Raw genomic sequence first — 20,863 nt, 5'->3', positions numbered from 1 at the left:
GAGGTACAGAGAGATTAAATAGCTTGGATTCTATAGCTAGTAGATGCTAGAAGTAGAATTCAAATCCAGGTAGTCTGATTCTAGATCCTGTGCTCTTACCAAATAACAAGAATATCCTATGAAAACAGGTTTTTTTTGTCCATTTCACCATTATTCTCCTCACTGAGGAAAAAAGGAAACTTTAGTCTTGTTGTACCTTTTCTTTTGTTCTTTTTAGCCAGCCAGCTAAGTGTTTTCAAAATAAATTTTGAAAGTTATTATCTTACATCAAAACGAAATCTTTTACTATTTCTCTGGATAGAAATGTTGCAAATATGGCACAAAGTAGCCAGGTTGTAGTTCTATTTCTGCCTTAATAATCCTTTTAACATAGTGATAATTTGGAAAAATATAACTTTAGTATAGGGAAAAATAATCTTCAAATTCTTAATAATGTTTTTATTTCCTGTGGCAGTATTTTCATTAGGCATAAAAAGTGAAAGCTTTATTAACAGTGTATGTTATTGTTATTTTGATCAGTTTGCTAACTTTTTTTTTTCTTTTCCCTGTTTGCAAGGAAATCTACCATTGTCGAAGGCAAATAAAATACAGCAAAGACAAGATGTGGTATTTGGCAAAATTGGTAAGCTAAAATGACTATAAAGAAACTAAAAATTTTCTACCAGGATTTGAAGAATTGAAAAAAATTTGTCCTGATTTCTCCAAAAAGTGAGAAATATAATTACATGTTCAGACAGTCGTAAGTAATCCACAAATGATTGCCCAGAGATGTGTGATTTTGCTTAATTTTTACCTTTCTTCTGAGAAACTAAATCATGTTGGATACATAGATATTTAGAAAAAGGCATCAGGAATCTGGCTATACCCTAAAAGGATGCAGGAGGCAAGCTTATTTATCTTAAAAGTTGATTCAACCTATTTCAAAACTATTGCTGTTTAAGATTTTTCTCTGGAGAATGAAATTTATGTATAAAAGAAGGCAAAGCCCCAGATATACATATAATATATTTATCCTGTAGGAGAGGGAGATGCCTTTAATGCGTAGTGTGGTCCTTGCCACTCTGTGATCTCTCTCTCACATCTGCTCTCTTAATATTACTGAAACATTTATAACCTAAGTTTTATGGTTAAAATGTTTAAGTTTGATTCTTTTAATAATTTTTTTTTAAAGTTTTTATGGGGTGCCTGGGTGACTCAGTCATTTAAGCGTCCAACTTCGGATGAGGTCATGATCTCACGCCTTGTGGGTTCGAGCCCCACATCAGGCTCTGTGCTGACAGCTCAGAGCCTGGAGCCTGCTTCAGATTCTGTGTCTCCCTCTCTCTCTGCCCCTTCCCCACTCGTGTTCTGTCTCTATCTCTCAAAAATAAATAAAAATGTTAAAAAAAAATTTAAAAAATATTTTATTTTCAGAGAGAGAGAGAGAGAGAGAGCGAGCGAGCAGGGGAGGGGCAGAGAGAGAGGGAGAGAGAATTCCAAGCAGCCTCCGCACTATCAGCCTAGAGCCTGATGTGGGGCTCAAACTCAGGAGCCATGAGATCATGACCTGAGCTGAAACCAAGAGCCAGATGCTCAACCAACTGAGCCATTCAGGTGCCCCTAACTTTGATTTTGACTTAAAGAGGATGGCATCCCTTCTCAAATATCTTTTCTTCTTTGCCTGCATTTAGTTAGCTGTTTTTATTTTTATTTTTTTTAAATGCCCCCTAGTTTTACTGAGATATAATTGACATATAACTAGTTAGCTACTAGTTAGAGTTATTTGTGTTATATAAAAGGGTTTACTTTTCATTGAAAAGAGAACATTGACTTTTTAAACAAATTTGTTTATCTTCTCTTGCCTGTTACCCTTTAATTCTAGATACGAGGAATGTCCATTGACCAGGCTTTGGCTCAATTGGAATTCAGTGACAAAAAAGGGGCCCAGATAATTAAAGAGGTAAACTAAGATTTGTGGGGAGGGAATGCATAGCTGTCTGCTGGTATTAGTAAGCTCAACCTCAGTCCTGAATTCTCTGGTGTAAATGCATCGTTCATATAATACAGATTCAGGGCCCTCAGTTTTATTGATGTCCTTATACCTTAGGAATGTTGTATGCCCTAAGTTTTTTGTTTTTTGTTTTTGCCTGGAAATGCTTTTATTTGTACCATTTATTCATTTTTTTTACTGTCAATGAAGTGATAAATCTTTCTTTTATTTATTAAAAAAATTTTTTTAACATTTATATTTATTTTTGAGAGAGAGAGCGAGCTAGTGAGAGCAGGGGAGGGGCAGAGAGAGACAGAGACACAGAATCTGAAGTGGGCTTCAGGCTCTGAGCTGTTAGCACAGAGCCTGATGCAGGGCTCAACCCACAAATAGTGAGATCATGACCTGAGCTGAAGTCAGACGCTTAACTGACTGAGTCACCTAGGTGCCCCTGAAGTGATAAATCTTTCTTTTAATGATTTGGGGCTTGATAGATTTTTTTAGACGACTTTTTTTTTTTTTTTTTTTTTTTGGTCATTTCTGCAATTGAGGCTTATGATTTTATAATTAATTGGGTGGAAAGAGCACTGGCCTGGGACCCAGGAGACTTCGAGTCTAATCTTTTCTGTGACAGATTCTATCATGATGATGGGCACAACATTTAACCTGTCCGGTTCCATTTTTCTTATTTGTAAACTGGGTGGAATTGCTTAATGATTTCTAAAGACCTTTCCAGTTCTGAATGTAGCTGAATCAGTATGTACAAATGGGCTAATGGTATTTGAACCAGCTCCTGGTTTCATTGATCTATTCTATTGTTTTTTTAGTTTCTGTATCATTTATCATTTATTTCTGCTTTAATCTTTATTATTTCCTTCCATCTGCTGGCTTTAGGCTTCATTTGTTTTCTTTCTAGCTCCTTTAGGTATAAGATTAGGTTGTTTATTTGAGCTTTATTTTGCTTCTTGAGGTAGACCTGTATTGCTATATACTTCCCTTGTAGGACTGCTTTTGCTGCATCCCAAAGGTTTTGGACTGTTGTGTTTTCATTTTCATTTGTTTCCATGTATTTTTTAATTTCTTCTTTGATTTCCTGGTTGGTCCATTCATTGTTTAGCAACATGTTGTTTATCCTTCATGTATTTGTGGTCTTCAAGATTTTTTTCTTGTGGTTTGACTTCTAGTTTCATAGTGTTATGGTCTTTAGAAAAGGGGCATGGTATGATTTCAGTCTTTTTGTTTTTGTTGAGGTCTGTTTTGTGACCTAATATGTGATCAGTTTTGGAGAATGTCCCATGTACACTTGAAGATAATGTGTATTCTGCTGTTTTAGAATGGAATGGCCTAAATATATGTTAAGTACATCTGGTCCAGTGTGTCATTCAAAGCCACTGTTTCCTTGTTGATTTTCTGTTCAGACGATCTGTCCATTGACAGATGTTAAAGTCTGAGGTGTTAAAGTCCCCTAGTATATTTTAAAAAATGTTTTTTAAAAATTTATTTATTATTAGCACACATATGGGAGGGCCAGAGAGAAAGGGAGAGAGAGAATCCCAAGCAGGCTCCCTGCTCAGTTTGGAGCTTGATGTAGGGCTTGATCCCACGACCATGAGATCATGACCTGAGCTGAAACCAAGAGTCAGATGCTTAACCAACTGAGCCACCCAGGAACCCCATGACCGTAGTATTGTTGTGTTATTATGAATTAGTTCCTTTATGTTTTTTTTTCCTATTTATTTATTTTGACAGAGAGAGAGGAAGAACGCACAAGCAGGAGAGGGCAGAGGGAGAGGGAGAGGGAGAGGGAGAATCCCCAAGCTGACTCTGTGCTGTCAGCACAGAGCCCGATGTGGGGCTCAATCTCGTGAACTGCAAGATCATGACCTGAGCTGAAATCAAGAGTCAGATGCTTAACTGACTGAACCACCCAGGCACGCCCTTTTATGTTTGTTGTTAATTGTTGTTATATATTTGGGTGCTTGCATGTTGGGTGCATAAATATTTACAATTGTTATATCTTCTTGTTGGATTATCCCCTTTATGATTTTATAATGCCCTTCTTTGTCTCTTTTTACAATCTTTGTTTTAAAGGCTAGTTTGTCCAACATAAGTATGGTACCCACCTTTCTTTTGGCATCCATTTGTGTGATGAATGTTTCTCCACCCCCTCACTTTCTTTTTTATTTTTTAATTTTTTTTAAATGTCTATTTTTGAGAGAGAGAGCGAGAGAGAGAGAGCGAGCCAGAGTGCGAGACAGGGAGAGGCAGAGAGAGAGGGAAACACAGAATCTGAAGCAGGCTCCAGGCTCTGAGCTGTCAGCACGCAGCCTGATGCAGGGCTCGAAACCATGAACTGTGAGATCATGACCTGAGCCAAAGTCAGACACTTAAACGACTGAGCCACCCTGGCTCCCTATCCACCCCCTCACTTTCAATCTGCAGGTGTCTTTAGGTCTAAAATGAATCTCCTATAGGCAGCATACATACAAGATTGTATTTTTGGTTTTTGTTTCTTGGGGTTTTCTATTAAACAAGTTAAGGACAGGGGTGCCTGGGTGGCTCAGTTGGTTGGGTGTCTGACTCTTGCTTTTGGCTCAGATCATGATCCCAGGGTCCTGGGATTGAGCCCTGCATCAGGCTCTGTGCTGAGTGTGGAGCCTGCTTAAGATTTTTTATTGCTCTGCCCCTCTCTCCTGCTCATGCTAACGCTCTCTCTCTCCTTCAAAAACAAAACCTCCTCTCTACCCAAAAAAAAAAAAAAAAACAAAAAACAAGGATGGGAATTCCTTGTTTATTTATTTATGTTTTTTTATAAAATTTTTTTAGGGTTTATTTTTGAGAGAGAGAAAGAGCGTGGGCATGGGAGGGGCAGAGAGAGGGATACATAGAATCCGAAGCAGGCTCTGGGCTGCTGCTCCCACGAACCATAGGATCATGACCTGAGCCAAAGTTGGATGCTTAACTGAATGAGCCACCCAGGTGCCCCATATTTATTTGTTTATATTTTTTAGAGAGAGCACACACACAAGTGGGGGAGGGGGCAGAGGGAGAAAGAATTTTTTTTTTTTTTTTTTTTTTTTTTTTTAGTTCATGTTAGTTAACATACAGTGTAGTATTGGTTTCAGGAATAGAACCCAGTGATTGATTCATCACTTACATATAACACCCAGTGCTCATCCCAGCAAGTACCTTCCTTAATGCCCATCACCCATTTAGCCCATCTACCACCCTACCTCCCCTCTAGCAACCCCTAGTTTCTTCTCTGTATTTAAGAGTCTCTTATGGTTTGCCTCCTCTGATTTTATCTTATTTTTCCTTCCCTTCCCATTGTTCATCTGTTGTGTTTCTTAAACTCCACATGAATGAAATCATATGGTATTTGTCTTTTCTGCCTGACTTATTTCACCTAGCATAATACACTCTTGCTCTATCCACATTGTTGTAAATGGCAAGACTTCATTCTTTTTGACTGCTGAATAGTATTCCATTGTGCGCACACACGTGCACGTGTCTGTACACACACACACACACACACACACACACACACACACACCACATCTTCTTTGTCCATTCATCAGTTGATGGACATTTGGGCTGTTTCCATAATTTGGCTATTGTTGATAGCACTGCTATAAACACTGGGGTGCATGTGTTCCTTCGAATCAGCATTTTTGTATCCTTTGGATGTATACTTAGTAGTACAATTTCTGGCTCATAACTCTCTCTCTTTTTAATTTTTTGAGGAACCTTCATACTGTTTTCCAGAGTGGCTGTACCAGTTTGCATTTCTCTTGTAAATTAAGGACTTCTTTTGTCTTGTTGCTTTTAAGATGCTTTTCTTTATCACTATATTTTGCAGGTTTAATTATATTGTATCTTGATGTTGGCTTGCTTTTGTTGATTTTGATGGGAATTCTCTGTGCCTTCTGGATCTGGATGTTTGTCTCCTTCCAGATTAGGGAAATTTTCCACTATTGTGTCTTGAAATAATTTTTCTCCCCTTTTCTCTCTCTTCTTGTCAGACTCCTATAATATGAATGTTATTATGTTTGATGGAGTCACTGAGTTCCATAAGTCTGTTCTCGTGTTTCATTCAGCTTCATTATTTTCCATTATTTTGTGTTCTAGGTCAGCTTCATTATTTTCCATTATTTTGTCTTCTAGGTCATTAATTCGTTCCTCTGCTTCTTCCAGTCTCTCTTCATTGCTTCAAGCATGTTTCTAGTCTTGTTTATTGATTCTTCAACTCTGATTCTTTTTTTTTTTTTTTTAACTCTTACCACTGTAGTAAGGGTCTCACTGATGTTTTCTATTCTTTTCTGAAACCCAGTGAATTTTCTTATGATTGTTGCTTTAAATTCTCCATCAGGCATGTTATATCTGTTTCATTTAGATCTCTGGCTGCGGCCTTGTTTCATTTGGGATAAATTCCTCTGTCTTGGCATTTTGTCTAAGTCCCTGCCTTCTTCGCTCTGTTAGAAAAGCCAGTTATGGGGTATCTGGGTGGCTCAGTTGGTTGAGCGTCTGACTCTTGATTTCGGCTCAGGTCAAATCCCAGGGTTGTGGGATTGAACCCTGCATCAGGCTCTGTACCGAGCCTGCTTAAGATTCTCTTCCTGGGGCACCTGGGTGGCTCAGTCTATTAAGTATCCAACTTTTGATTTGGGCTCAAGTCATGATCTCACTGTTGGTGCGTTTGAGCCCTGCATCGGGCTGTGTGCTGACAGTGTGGAGCCTGCTTGGGATTCTCTCTCTCCTCTTTCTCTCTGCCCTTACCCTGCTCACCCTCTCCCTCTCTCAAAAATAAATAAACATTAAAAAAAAAAAAAAAAGATTTTCTCCCTTTGTCCCTCTCCCCCACACATCCACTCTTGTGCTCTCTAAAACAACAGCAACAAAAACACAAAGTAGCCAGTCTGTCTCCTACTCCTGACAGTAATGGCCTTGTGAAGAAGAGGTCAAGTAGTGTCCAGGGCCTGGTGCTTCAGTGAGTGTCTCTGGTGTGCGCTCCATGTGCTCCACTGTTGTGTTTTGGCTGCTCTGTCCTTCAGGCCAGTCGTCTGCAGAGGCCCTCCTTGCTTGTTATGGGCAGTGTTTTGTCCCTGGCCTGAATGTGATGAGTTTTAACTAGATGTGCTCTGGTCTGCTTGTGAAATGAGACCTGAGACCTGATACCAACTCCACCAGAACTGAGGACTTGCAGAACTCTCTCATTGGGAGACGTGATGTGGGCAGGGGTTTGTGCTGGTCTCATGGGGGAGAGGAGCCTGCCACGCTGGGATCAAGGCAAGTGTGGCTGAGAAGGACAGTCCCACAAAAGCACAGGGGATTGGGGTTTGGCAGCAAGTTAGGCAGCCATTGTTGGCACTGAGCTGCTTCCATCAGGTGGCTCTGCGTTTATGCTGGGGGACCGGGAGGGAAATGGTGCCAGCTAGCTGCCTTGTTCCCAGAGAGGCATCTCTGTGAATGCCGCCTCTCAGGGACATGCTCTGAGAAGAGCAATAGTCTCCCTACTGTGTGCCGCAGGCGCTCTTTAGATAGCTGTTTCCATGATGTGTGTCCCCGGGTTGTTTGCCTGCCTTCTTTCCAGGAGCAATGTGGTGCCCTCTGGGGTTCTATTCTAGCCAAGGCGCTGGCCTTTAAAACTCCAGGCTTTAAGTCCCACTGGTTTCAAGAACTCACAAAATTTAGCACCTCTCGTTTTCCAAAGTATTGCCTATGGGGAAGCATTCTGGTGCGTTCCCCCGTGTGCTCCTCTCTCTGTTGCCCTTCTCTGCAACCACAGCTCCCTCCTTCTGCAGCACCCACTATCCGTTTCTCCCTCAAACCACAACACTGTACTTTCTACCTTCTTCGATGTGGATACATGGTGTTCGTATTTCAAAAAGCTGCGATGAGGACATCTGGGGATATCAGCATTATTTTCTATATTTCAGTTAAATCTCACTTAGAGCCAGATCTTTTTAGTTTAGTAGTTCAGTAGTTGAGATTGATGGATTCAGACTTTTAAAAGGTTCCATTGTAATGCCTATATTTAATTCAGTTCAGAATGCAATTACTAAGTATCTTTTGTGTACTCAGCTTTTTATTATATTCTCTAAGTGAGTAGAAGATTGGTTTCTGCTATTTTTGACAATTGTCCTCTTTTTAAAAAATGGGTTCTGGAGGAGGTTAACTTAATTCAAAATATCTACAGAATATAAATTTAATAATTCTTAAAATTTTCAAGTATGATTTTCTCTACTTGTCTGATGTTGTTTAATGGTTATTTTGGATCCAAAGTTTGAGAATTTTCAATAAGATTTAGCTCTTAAGCTTCTTGAACTTTTTGACAAGTCTCTTGACTCAAAGACATACTAGTGTTCATTACCAAGGATACTGTTACCAATGCTGCCATTTCCTCCTTTGCATCTCATACATTCTACTTTAAACTTAGCAGGATGGACTGTGTTGCTTGAATTTACAATTCTTGTCTGAGGAAGGAAAGCTCAATGTATCCCTTTTCTTTAGTACTGTTATCATTTAATGTTCTCTTTTTAAAATAGACTATAAAACAGAGGCATGTGATTAGCAGTCATATTATAGAGATAACAACAAGAAATGAGAAATTTAATTCCGTTTTAGTTCAGGGTCAGCCATATGAATGCCTGTCTTTTCTTTGTTTAAGATTCTCTTAGAAGCACAAGATATGGCAGTGAGAGACCACAATGTGGAATTCAGATCCAATTTATATATAGGTAAGATCTTTAATATTCTTAGCATTGGAAAATGTTTTCCAATAGTGATGCCAAGTTCATTATCTAAAAACAGTCTTTGATATCTAACTACTTAGGACCGGGTTTGCCAGTGAAAATTGCTGGTAATAGCTTATTCTTCTGCCTTCAGCATGCTAAAGTTAGTCTGTTATAAATGGTTATAAATGGCAATAACCTTACTGCTTTATTGTTACCTGTTGTGCAGTATGACTGAGATCATGAAACCATTGCCAATAATTTATTAAATAGTGGGTATCAGGATGGTACATGGAGTGGTCCTTGAATCATAATAAAACTAAGAAAGAACAAGACTGAGATTTTAATTTTTTTTTAACATTTATTTATTTTTGAGAGACCGAGAGACAGAGCATGAGTGGGGGAGGGGCAGAGAGAGGGAGCCGTAGAATCTGAAACAGGCTCCAGGCTCTGAGCTGTCAATACAGAGCCCGACGCAGGGCTCGAACTCATGAACTGTGAAATCATGACCTGAGCCGAAGTCAGATGCTTAACCGACTGAACCACCCAGGTGCCCCAGAACTGAATTTTAAAAATGAATTCTTTGTCAACCTGGAGGAGGTAAATAAAGAATCACAGGTGGCCTTACAAATATATTTATTTATAATTTGCCAAACCAGGTGTCTAATCCATAAAGGTGTCCTGTAATTTAACCTTCTAGTCACCAGGATGGAAAATCTGTTGAATTGTAAAAGCCAAGGGGCTTTGGAAGGCTCAGATGATCCAGCTGTCTTTGTTTCTCTTTGTTTTTACATTCTGAAGCATTGTCTCAGGTTTTGTATGCTTGTTGCATATCAAATTAAATTAAGTGAAAATGCTTTGGGAAGCATGATGCACTGTCCAATGTAAGGGATTTTTTGTTTGTTTGTTTCATACCTTCACACAGTTCTCTTTGGAGAAAGAGACCAATGCTATTACAAAGCTCCCTCGCCCCCTCCCAACACTACACAGTGGAGCGGTGGTTGGGGCTAATGTTTTCCTCTCTCTTCGGCAGTACTTACTCCTAACCTCAGCAGTTTTGTAATCAAACAGAGATGTTGATGTCGAAGCAAAATTTTCTCAATCTGCCAAACCTACATATAGGAAGGACTAAAGGTATTTTAAATTCAAGATATGGGGAACTGCTACTCTCTAAATAGAGAGAAAAAGGCTGAATCATTATGGGAGAAATTAGTTGTCCATTAGGATTTTTCAACAATTAGAATAAAAACAGATCATGTAAATTCTACTTAGCCACATGACCACTGCCCTACTGGAGATATTTATGCTGGTTACGTTAAAATCCTACCTCAGCTCACCTGGAATTGATGCTGGCGACCACACCTACTCCTGAAATGCAAATGAGTTATGATTTCAAATTGAAATGTCTTATTTTAAAGCTGAATCTTGTATAACTGATTATATTCTGATACATGCACAGATGCAGAGGGAAATCAAAAGGGCAGCTCAGAAAATGCAGGGCCTTAGTAGTTAATCATAAGCATTTTCTTCTGGGAGCAGCATGAATAAATAATGCTGGGAGGGTCCAGAATCATTGGAAGAGATGAAATGGATGAAGAGCGAGACTATTTGCTTAAAGCCTCTTGGTGACCTTTCCTGCTCTGTGACTGAATATCAAATCTAATTTAATTAATTTTATTCAGTTTCATAGGAATATGGCCTTCTTAGCTGGCAGACAAAACGTAATGGAATTCAGATACAAATGAAATAGAATTTGTCTTTAAATCCTTTTCAGTAATTTTCGTAAAGTGAGAAAGGGTGAGGAGCTTAATCCTGTCTTCCCAAATGAAGGAGCAAAGTTCAATGTTGCCATTAAGCAAAAATAAACTTAACCAATCCTACGTGAATGGGCCTTTAATTCGTTGGTCTCCTTCTGCACATTTCCGCTGAAAAAACTCTATCCAACCTGTACCCTTTTTTCACCCACTTTTGTGTAAAAATCTCTTCTTGAATGGGACTGATAAGTTTAGATTTGTCTTATGATTATAAAAACCCATTTGCTAAGTATTTTGCTGCCTACCTCCTTTCTGAAGGAAAAAGGAATGAGTACCTTTGAAAAGATGAAGAATCTTACCGTGACATGTCAGACATTTTATCCCTGTATTTGCCAAACTTCCCTGATAAGAATCATCTGAGGTTCTTATTAAAAAAATATAGATTGCCAGGCCCCACCACAGACCCACTGGATCTGAAACCTCAGAGGGGGAGGAGGCCTGGGGAGCTATTTGTTTAATAAACATCTTAGTGATTCTTACCTATAAAATACGGGACACTGATTTTTCTCGTTGTATTCTTGAAAAAGGCCTAAACATTTCATTCCATGGATAGATGTCTTTTCGAGTTATGAAAGTCTAGTCGCTTGTTGGCTATGATTTTGGCTTAGCGGTGGCCCCTCAGTCCCTTGACATGAGCAAGTCTAGCATTATAAGGGAAGTGCTTTTTGGTAGCGTATGTTCTCATTATGTGGTAATTCCTTCAAATGCCTGTCATCATTCTAAAGCTAATACCTGGTGTTGCATGACCACAGATTTTGAAAATTCATTTCCTTTCAAACTTATAATGATGACTAATGGCACTGTGAACAGGTCTTAACAAGTGGACATGGACTAATAAAATGTCAGTGCTTAGTGATTCATGGCATCTAACGTGATTCTTTAGGGAAAGTGATTGACTGACTTTGTAAATCAGTCTTCTGGGCAAAGAGCGATGAAGGGGGGAGAAGAGTGGTTTCCAATTTTAGAATGTCAGGATTCACATTTACCTAAATACTAGTAATAGGAAATACTGACAGTATTTTAAATTCTGGATGCCTGTTGGGCATTAGCCTTAGGCTGTTCCCATTTTTGAGATGTTTTAATGTTTTTTTTTCTTTGATTCAGAAAGTATTTGAGTACCTTCCACGTGCATACTACCCACACAGTTAGAGGTGGCAGTATATCATATTAAAGCAATTTAAAACACTTAGCACATGTAATTTTGTTGTTTGTAGTTCTTTGGAAGGACACATAAATTGTTCTTCTGAGCAAGAATAAACCGTTTACACTGTTAGTACTGTATGTACTTGGAAAATTTTGAAACTTATTTTAGAATTTGAACAAATTTGCCAGATACCTGTATTGAAAAAGTGATAGTAATTAGCAGAAGTTGTATTTCAAAATCATTTCCATTCCTTGTTGAACGTGAACTTTTGGGGCAATTCAAAAGACGCGTATGAGGCAGTGACTTTTACAGATTCAACATGAACACTTATACAAGATAGCGTATGGTTTGGGACCAAAAAGAGTAATGTAGGTAAATAGTAGGAACAGATAAGAAGAGGTCAGTATTGATTAGAAGAATCATGGTAATCTTCTGGAAAAATTTGGCTTTTGAAGCTAGCTATTTGGGTATTTGAAAGAGCATCCAGGAAGAAAGAAGATTTTCAGGGTGGAGTAACCACATGAGCTAAGGCACCTAGGGTGGAATGAGCAGCAATTGTGTGGTCCAGTGAGAATAGTTGAAGGAAGCAGCAGGTTGATCTTGAGTAGATAAAACTGAAAGGGCAGACTGGGCCTAGATCCAGAGGGCCGACCATGGGAGGCTCTGGGATTTGGTTAACACTGTATTGAAAAGGAACCACAGGAAGTTTGGGGGTAGGAGATTTACGTTATTGAGGCAGTGTTTTAAGACTATTAACCATAAGCAGTGGTTTTGAAATTGTGCCTTGGGGCCTCCACGGGTGGGGCATAAGGCAGACAGAAGGGCTCCTCGATGTCTGGGTCACTGCTGAAACCCTGCAGTCCAGGATAGAGCCTGGCACCTAGTAGCAACTCAGAAATAGTTGGTGAGTGAATGAATGGCACGGTTTTGGATCTCTCTCCACCTGTGTTTCAATTGGAACAGAGCCACAGGATAGTGAGCTTCTATATATTGTTTCATTTTAATTGAAATGGTTCCATACAAACACAGTTGAAACCCCTAACATACAGAATTATTATGTGAGACTGGAGGAGTGGAGACCAGAAACCAATTTGGAATCTATACTTCTAAGTCCTGATTTCATTCAGACCTCAGAGTGACTGTATTGCATATTCCCATTGTAGTGTACTAAAGAATCCTGGTGTTTCAGAAGAATTAATGTTCTTGTTCTGAACTAAAAAATGATGGCATTATGTGCCACAAGATAGGTAGATGGTATTTCATGGCTTTAGGATGAAATCGTGACTGACATTTAGCAGATACTGATGTTTGCTCTTAATGTGTTTGGCGGAGATGGAAAGTGGTAGTTAACATAGACCCTGATAAGGCTGATCATTGTGTTTGGATAGGTTACGTAGTACCGCACAGTTAGCTGGTTAAAATACTGTATTCAGTGGAGTAGTGTTCCTTTTCCTCAGAGCGTTTGGAAATTGGTGCTCAAGTTGAGCCGCGTCACAAGTGTGGATAGAAGCAGCCGTCATGTTTGCAAAATGCCTTTTAGAAGATTTCTAAACTTTTTCTAGTGTCATCATGCTTATTTGTAGGTTTCCTCCTGACAGGTGGATCCAGAGGAACTAGTCTTACTTCATTATAAAGTGATTTGTGTAATTTGTCTTTCTCTTTGGAAATCCTTAAACACATTTCTTTAGTGCCCAGGGATGAAGTTGATAGAAGGATAGCACCTCTTTCCTTATCTCACTGAGACCTGAAGAGGTTTTCTTAATCACTTTCATCCTTAGCTTTCTCTCTGGCAAAGCTAGGATGTTTCTGCTGAAACCCATTTCATGAGAGGACTCTAGTGAGAGGGTTGTCAGGTGCATACTTGAACATAGTCCTTGTATTTATAAAGTTATGTCTCAGCAAGAATATAAGAATGGTGAGTATTGAAGTGGATTAATTTGATACGTATTCTATAGGTTTTGGCTTTGTAAAAGCCTTATTAAATTGACTCACGAAGTAATGGACTAAATAAATTCAGAAAATAGTAGAAGGCGGCTACCACTCTGATTTACTGTGTGTGAAAACAGGTAACAGATTTCTTCTTAACTAGTGTTGGAAAAATTTTCTTAAATTTTACAAGGTCAGACTTTAACGTGCAGAGTTGGGGACGGGAGAGGGGGAAGCAGCCGTGATGTGGGAGTTCCTAAAACTGGCCCCAAATCAGAATTACTGGGGGAAAGGGATTGGTCTTATTTGTTCAGAATGTAATTTCCAAGGCCCACCCCAAATATACTAAATTAGAATCTCCAGAGATGGGGGTCTCAGCATCTGCATTTAAGATATGTTCCGTAGGCTAGTCTGATGTAGTCAGAGGACCAGCATTTGGGAACATTTGGTTCCAGTGACTTCCCATCACAATTAGAATAAAATAAAAACTCCTTAGGTCGGCCTTCAGGGCTCTATGTAATTTTGCCTTCATGTCTGATCTCTTTCCCTTGTTTGTAAGACTCTTTCCCTTGTTTAGGATGCTTCAGCAGGCTGGTCTTTTTTCTGTTTCTAAAACAAGCCGGGCACCATTGGTCTTTACACTTGCTTTTCCCTCAGCCTGGAATACCATGTCCCTAGATATTTGCATGGATGACTCATTCTGGTCTTGGATCAAATGTCCCCTCCTCAAAGATGCCTCGTGACACACCCTCCAGTCTGAGGTCTCTCCCGGCACCCCATCATTCTCTGTCACATCACTGTTTTATTCTTCGTACTTGTCACTGACTGCAATGATCATGTTTATTTTCTGTCTTTCTCCTCTGGATTGTACACTTCATGAAGATAGGACCTTTGCTACCTTCTTTCTCCAACACCTAGAATAGAGCCTGTTCCTTAATAAGTACTCAAGAGATGCTTGTGTTGAGACAGATTTGCTCTCACCAGCCAGGGAACTCAGGTAGTCTAAGAATCCAGTCGCAGAAAGGACAGATTGCTCACCTGATGGAGCTATAGTCTTGGGGATGCAGTCATTTCCTGTAACTCTCTTTGTCTTCCCTGTTTAGCTGAGTCAACCTCAGGGCGAGGCCAGTACCTGAAACGCATCCGATACCATGGCAGAGGTCGCTTTGGGATCATGGAGAAGGTTTATTGCCATTATTTTGTGAAGTTGGTGGAAGGCCCTCCACCTCCACGTGAGGCACCGAAGACGGCAGTCACCCATGCCAAGGAGTATATTCAGGAGCTTCGTAACCGGACCATTATTCACACTCTGTGATGGGGGGGTTCAGATTCCACAGTGTATATATTTTGCCATTTATTTCCTAAAACGAGACAAATTAAAGACAAATGCTTTTTATGACTTGTCATTGAATTATTGCAATATGAAGTATAATTGCTCATTTTATATGAATATTCATAAGGCTTTTGCCCACCTCTTTTGTCCTCTGGGTATATTTGCAACCTGCGAGGGGAAATCAGCTTTCAACATAGTAACAGACTATAATTCAGAAGGCTTTTTTGAGTACCTTTGGGAGGGAATGTTAACTTTTCATCTGCAGCAGGGCAGTTTCAGTAAGGGACTTGAGTAGAAGGTTACAGAAGAAGAAAGCTTGTGGTTGTTTCCCTTGCTTTTCTCTTGGGACTAGGGAAGGAAGTGGTGGAGGTGAGCATAGCTGCATGCATTTTAGGACATTGTGTAGTTCTGTTTTTTTCTTTCACTGTTGGTGTGGGCCAGCGGGTGAGGAATTTTATTTTCCTTGACTGCTTTAGCAGTAACTAGAGATTACAGAAGTTTATTAAATACATTAATCTAGAACTCCAAAACCCTCTAACCGGGAAAGTTTAATCCTAGTTAAATAAAGACTGTTTTCATGTCTCCTTCCAACAATGCTTTCTGTTACTTGGCTATCTTGTTCTGGATTGATTCATTTTTCAGAGTGAATTCTATTACGGAGAGAGGAATTGAACTGATCTGAGCACTGCATTCCAAGACAAGGCAGTAGGTGGCACTCACTGACCTCTTATTCACAGAAAGGTGTTAGTATTAAAGTAGAGCAAGTGTTCAGCTCTACTTGGCTCTCACTGATGTGTGTTTTCACTGACAAGAAAAGCACTCCCACAGCCCTAGACCAGTGTTACTCAAACTTTGGTATGTAGAGGGAGAACCTGGGGTGCTTGCTTGTTAATGCACACTTCTTGCCCCCATGACTCTGATTCACCACCTCTTGGGAGGAACAAGTTTCAGAAATCTATCTATTTATTTATTTAAATTATTTTTGAGAGGGGGATAGGGACAGAGGGAAGGAGAGAATCTTAAGCAGGCTTCACGCTCGGCATGGAGTCTGATGCAGGGCTTGATCCCACAACTCTGGGATCATGACCTGAGCTGAAATCAAGAATTGCATGCTCAACCGACTGAGCCATCCAGGTGCCCCCAGAAATCTTTATTAAAAAAAAAAAAAACAGGGACTTCTAGATGATTCTGTTGTAGGGAACCACACTTGAGGATACTCCTCTAGTATGAATAATGTGGTTTTAGTGCCACGTTTTAAGATGACAATAATAGCTACTATTTACTGGAATCTCATTATTTGCCAAGGTCTGTGATAGTATTTTATGTAACTCTTCACAATATCCTGCAAACTGTAGATACTGTTTTGTCATTTTATAAAGGAAGAAACCGAAGTACACAGAACTCAAATAATACTCTCGGTCACATGGTATGTAAAAATAGTGGAGCTACGATTTAAACAAGGTTCCTAAAGTACCTGGTTCTGTGTACCTAATGAATAGACAGATGGGTTTCGCGCCTCTCCAGTTAACCTAACGCATGGGTGAAAAGGCCAAGGGCTCAGGGCAATAAGCCATGAAGGCTAAGGACAGATTCACTCTGGGTCCTAAGTTACTGCGGCATGGCTTCATGGAAATAACACTGGAGTGGTAAAAGGCTACCTCCATTCCAGTCCTGGCACACTCATTCACCAAAAGAAGGCCCTGGGCGGGTCCCTTCTCTCCTTGGCTTCTATTTTGTTTATCTACAGAACAAGAGGTTCAGTGTTTCTTGTAGACCACCTTCAGATTCACTTGAATTACTGGTTTAAAAGATGCCTGGTGCTACTCTCACACTAGGTGAATCAGAATGTGGCATGGGCACTTGAACTTTTCACAAATGCCGCAGTGATGTGCATACTGGAGAATCACTGGACTAGAGGGTCTCTCTGTTCTCTTTCAGTGCAGCTGTTCCATGATTCTTAGCCTGGGAATTCTGAATTCCTCAGGTGTGGCCAAAACAAGCCAGGTGGTGAATGGGCTCCATAACTGTTTTAAAAGAGGTAAGGGCAAAACAGACCTTGGATTCTACTGAAGAAAATTGGCTGTGAGCTAAGGTGAAGCCTTCATTTGGAAATTCTTCTGATGTGTTAAAAAGTATAATTGTAGCAAACATGTAGCACTATGCCCCTAGCACTGTTTTAAGCACTTTATATACATCATCTCAACGAAACTTTCCCATTGCAACAAAAGCAGAGTACATCTGGTTAGTTTCTATGGTTGAGAGTACATTTTCTAACACAAATGAACATTTTGGTTCCTACTTACAGTTTAAGTTTACATGTTTGGAAACAATGTCTGTTAAGTATTACTTTTGTTATTATTTTTTAAGTAGGCTCCATGCCCAACGTGGGGTTTGAACTCCCGACCCAGAGATCAAGAGTCACATGCTTTACCAACTAAGCCAGCCAGGTGCCCCTGTTAATTTTTGTTTAATGGTGATCTCTGAAACTCTTGTAATTTCCTTCTTTGTCAGGTAATCATGATAGACTTAAACTTTTTTTGCTGGAGTGTAGCATATTCAGAAAGCACACTAAGTGTAAATATATAGCTCAGTAAGTGAACTAGTGAACATGCTCAAGTAACCAGGTGGATAGAACCTGACAGCAACTCTGAAGTCCTCTTCACGCCCAAGCCCAGTTACTAACCCCCTTCTCTTCCCCAGAGGTAACCATTATCCTGACTTTTAACATAGGATAGATTTTTTTAAAGTTTACTTATTTATTTTGAGAGAGAGAGCACATACATGCAAGAACGAGTGGGGGAGGGGCAGAGAGAGGGAGAGAGAATCCCAAGCAGGCTCCACGCTGTCTGTACAGAGCCTGACACAGGGCTCCAACCCAAGAACTGTGAGATCATGACCTGAGACAAGATCAAGAGTTGGCTGCTCAACTGACTGAGCCACCCAGGCTCAGACTTTTTTTTTTTTTTTTTAATTTTTATTTATTTTTGAGAGAGAGAGAGACAGAGCATGAGCAGGGGAGGGGCAGAGAGAGAGGGAGACACAGAATCTGAAGCATGTTCCAGGCTCTGAGCTGTCAGCACAGAACCCGACACGGGGCTCGAACTCATGGACTGTGAGATCATGACCTGAGCTGAAGTCGGACGCTTAACCAACTGAGCCACCCAGGCGCCCTGCCCAGACTCAGATTTTTAAAAAGTGATTAGCTTTTCGTTTTTTTCAACTGAATTTATTGGGCAACCCTTACAGGCCTGGTGCTGAGGGTTCAAACAGTGGAAGAGGAAACAGCCCTGCCCCATGGAGCTCACGCTGTGATAGGAAAGACAGACTGTAAATCAGTGATTGCAAGAGTTTACTGTGCTGCATATTAGGGAAGTGGAGGGATGAGGCTATGCAGGCAGACATCAGGTGTCCTGAAATACAGTTACTGCTTTTTGGAAAAGTAAAGAGTTGCATTAGAATGCCAACTTGAGTTCTGTTTTTAACACTATGAACATGAGGACCACTTCATGCTTCTGCAAGTTAAGATGGTTGTGGGATGCAAAGGAAAAATATACTGTCATTGGAGCGGACTCAAATTTACCAAACCTTATAAGGCTCCAGCTAAGCCCCAGGGGAAAGACAGGTGAAGTGTACTGCAAACATTGCAAAATAAAATGAGTGCGTTTTCTGTAAGTGATGAAAAATAGTAGAGTCTTTTCCTTTCCTTTCCTTTCCTTTCCTTTCCTTTCCTTTCCTTTCCTTTCCTTTCCTTTCCTTTCCTTTCCTTTCCTTTCCTTTCCTTTCCTTTCCTTTCCTTTCCTTTCATTGATTGTTCCTTTTGAGAGAGAGCGTGAGCATGAGTAGGGAAGGGACAGAGAGGGAGGAAGAGAGAGAATCCCAAGCAGGCTGCGCCCTGTCAAACATGGAGCCCAATGGGGGCTCGAACTCCCAAACTGTGAGATCATGACTTGAGCCGAAACCAAGAGCTGGACACTCAACTGACTCAGCTACCCAGGCACCACCCCTTCTTTTCATTTTAATGCAGAGGTTGTAATAATGATTTCAGTTGATTAAGATGGGCCCACTCACGTATGTAGGTTTAAAACAGGAAATGTTTTGGGAGTAAGTAAGCTTCCAGACAGATTCTAAAGCAGGAGAAAGTTGCATAGGTGACATTAACACCAGTTTGGGCCCTTTTCCTTAAGCCTGTGTCTCTGATGTAACTGTCTAGGGTCAGATTTCTATATGAGAGCTTTCTTTATTTTTAAGTCAAACCAGCCAAAAGGTCAGATACATCTGTTATGGAATCGCAAATACATTGGTTGGAAGAAAAAAATATTGGTAGGTAAATCACACTTTTTCACTCAAGTAAAATTTTTTTTATGTTTGTTCAGTAGGGACTTGAATGAATCATTATATTCATTTATGGCCCAAAGAGACTCAGAAAAATTCCACTCTGTAAAATAAGGGATGGCAATATTAATATCAAACAGTGGAATTTAAGGAAAAGGCATTAAATAAAACTAAAAGGGTTGTTGAATACACATATGGAGGAACATGTTCTGCAGTCAATTTGAGAAAATTTCTAGACCTCCTGAAGGTCATCTATAAATTCCAAGTATCTGTAGTGGACCCCAGGGTAAGAAATTCTGATTTCAGTGATTTAAGTTCATGTATCTATCTGGCCACAGTTCTTTGTTCTTTCCCTATATCCATGCCCTTTGCAATGTGACTTTGCAGGTCCTCTTATAAAGAGGTGGAGTTGGGGTTCTTGGGGTTCTGTCAGTGTGGAGCCTGCTTGGGATTCTCTCTCTCTCCCCCCCTTTCTCGGCCCCTCCCCTGCTCACATGCACCTGTGTGTGCGCGCGCTCTCTCTCTCTCTCTCTCTCTCTCTCAAAATAAATAAATAAAAACTTAAAAAAGAAAGAAAAAGTGGAATCTATTCTGACCTCTTGAATTTGGGCTGGCTTTGTGACTTCTTTAGCCAGTAGAATGTGCCAGAAGTGACAGTTCGCAGTTTTCAGCCTAGGCCTTGTGTGCTTCCCCTTTCTTTCTTACACCTCTGCTTCTGCCACGTAAACAAGTCCAGGCTAACGTGCTGGAGGGTGAGAGACCACGTGGAAGAACTGTGGGCCCCCAGCTTACAGCCAGCCGACCATTAGACAGCCCATCTTACATCGGCACTGCTGTCTACCCAACCAAAAACTGATTATGGAAGCATGAATGAACTCTGTTGAGACTATAAAAAACCACCACAACTGACCTATAGACTCATGAAAAGTAGTAAGTTCTTATTGTGTAAGCCGCTGAGATTTGAGGTGGTTTGTTATATAATAACAGCTGTGATAAACACCTGTCTGTTCCAAATGTCTGTAAGAATTTGTAAAATTGATTCCAGGCTTATGACAAAGAAGTCCTCGGTAGACTCCCCCAAATAGGAATTATATAGATCACTTTTGGGCTTCCTGGGGGGTTTAGTTGGTTAAGCATCTGACTTTTGATTTCAGCTCAGGTTATGATCCCAGGTTCGTGGGATTGAGCCCCATGTCCAACTCTAGACTGGGAGGGGAGCCTGCTTAAGATTGATTCTCTCTCTCTCTCTCTCTCTCTCTCTCTCTTTCTCTCTCTCTCCCTCTGCCTCTCTCCCTGTCTCCCTCTCTCCCTGTCTCCCTCTCCCTCTCCTCTGTTCATGCATGCTCTCTCTCTCTTAAAAACAAATGTACATATATATATATCATTTTAAAAAATCCTACTGCGCTAAAACTAGAGATTTTTTCTTTTTAAAAAGAAAGTTTAAACATAATTTACTTGATAATAGAACACCCCTAACTCTCGGTTCTTGGGGGAAAAAAAATCCTGAAATAGATCCTGTGAGCCCAGTCAAGAATTACCAATGAAAAAAATAGGTATGAGAAAAAGGCATAAAGCATGCAAAGAAAATTAGGAATTCTCTGTAGAAATGTGCTG

The 20,863-nt window shown here is 40.2% G+C and overlaps 1 protein-coding gene across 3 annotated transcripts in view; it reads left to right on the top strand.

Moving 5' to 3' along the window:
• The window catches only part of MRPL22 (mitochondrial ribosomal protein L22), a 35,266-nt gene extending 20,283 nt beyond the window's left edge, over window positions 1–14,983 (top strand). For all 3 annotated transcript variants that reach the window (XM_003981358.6, XM_006927964.5, XM_006927965.3), the window contains 4 exons: window positions 557–622; window positions 1,862–1,939; window positions 8,637–8,706; window positions 14,688–14,983. In XM_003981358.6, coding sequence (XP_003981407.2) covers window positions 557–622; window positions 1,862–1,939; window positions 8,637–8,706; window positions 14,688–14,899 — 426 coding nt within the window. In that variant the 3' untranslated portion in view covers window positions 14,900–14,983. The remainder of the gene's footprint in view (window positions 1–556; window positions 623–1,861; window positions 1,940–8,636; window positions 8,707–14,687) is intronic.
• Window positions 14,984–20,863: the final 5,880 nt, after the last annotated feature.

The sequence above is a fragment of the Felis catus genome, chromosome A1 (assembly GCF_018350175.1).
Source record: "Felis catus isolate Fca126 chromosome A1, F.catus_Fca126_mat1.0, whole genome shotgun sequence".
In the NCBI taxonomy this organism is placed as follows: Eukaryota; Metazoa; Chordata; class Mammalia; order Carnivora; family Felidae; genus Felis; species Felis catus.
The sequence above is the reverse complement of the archived record's forward strand: the minus strand, read 5'-3'. Positions and strand labels throughout refer to the sequence as shown.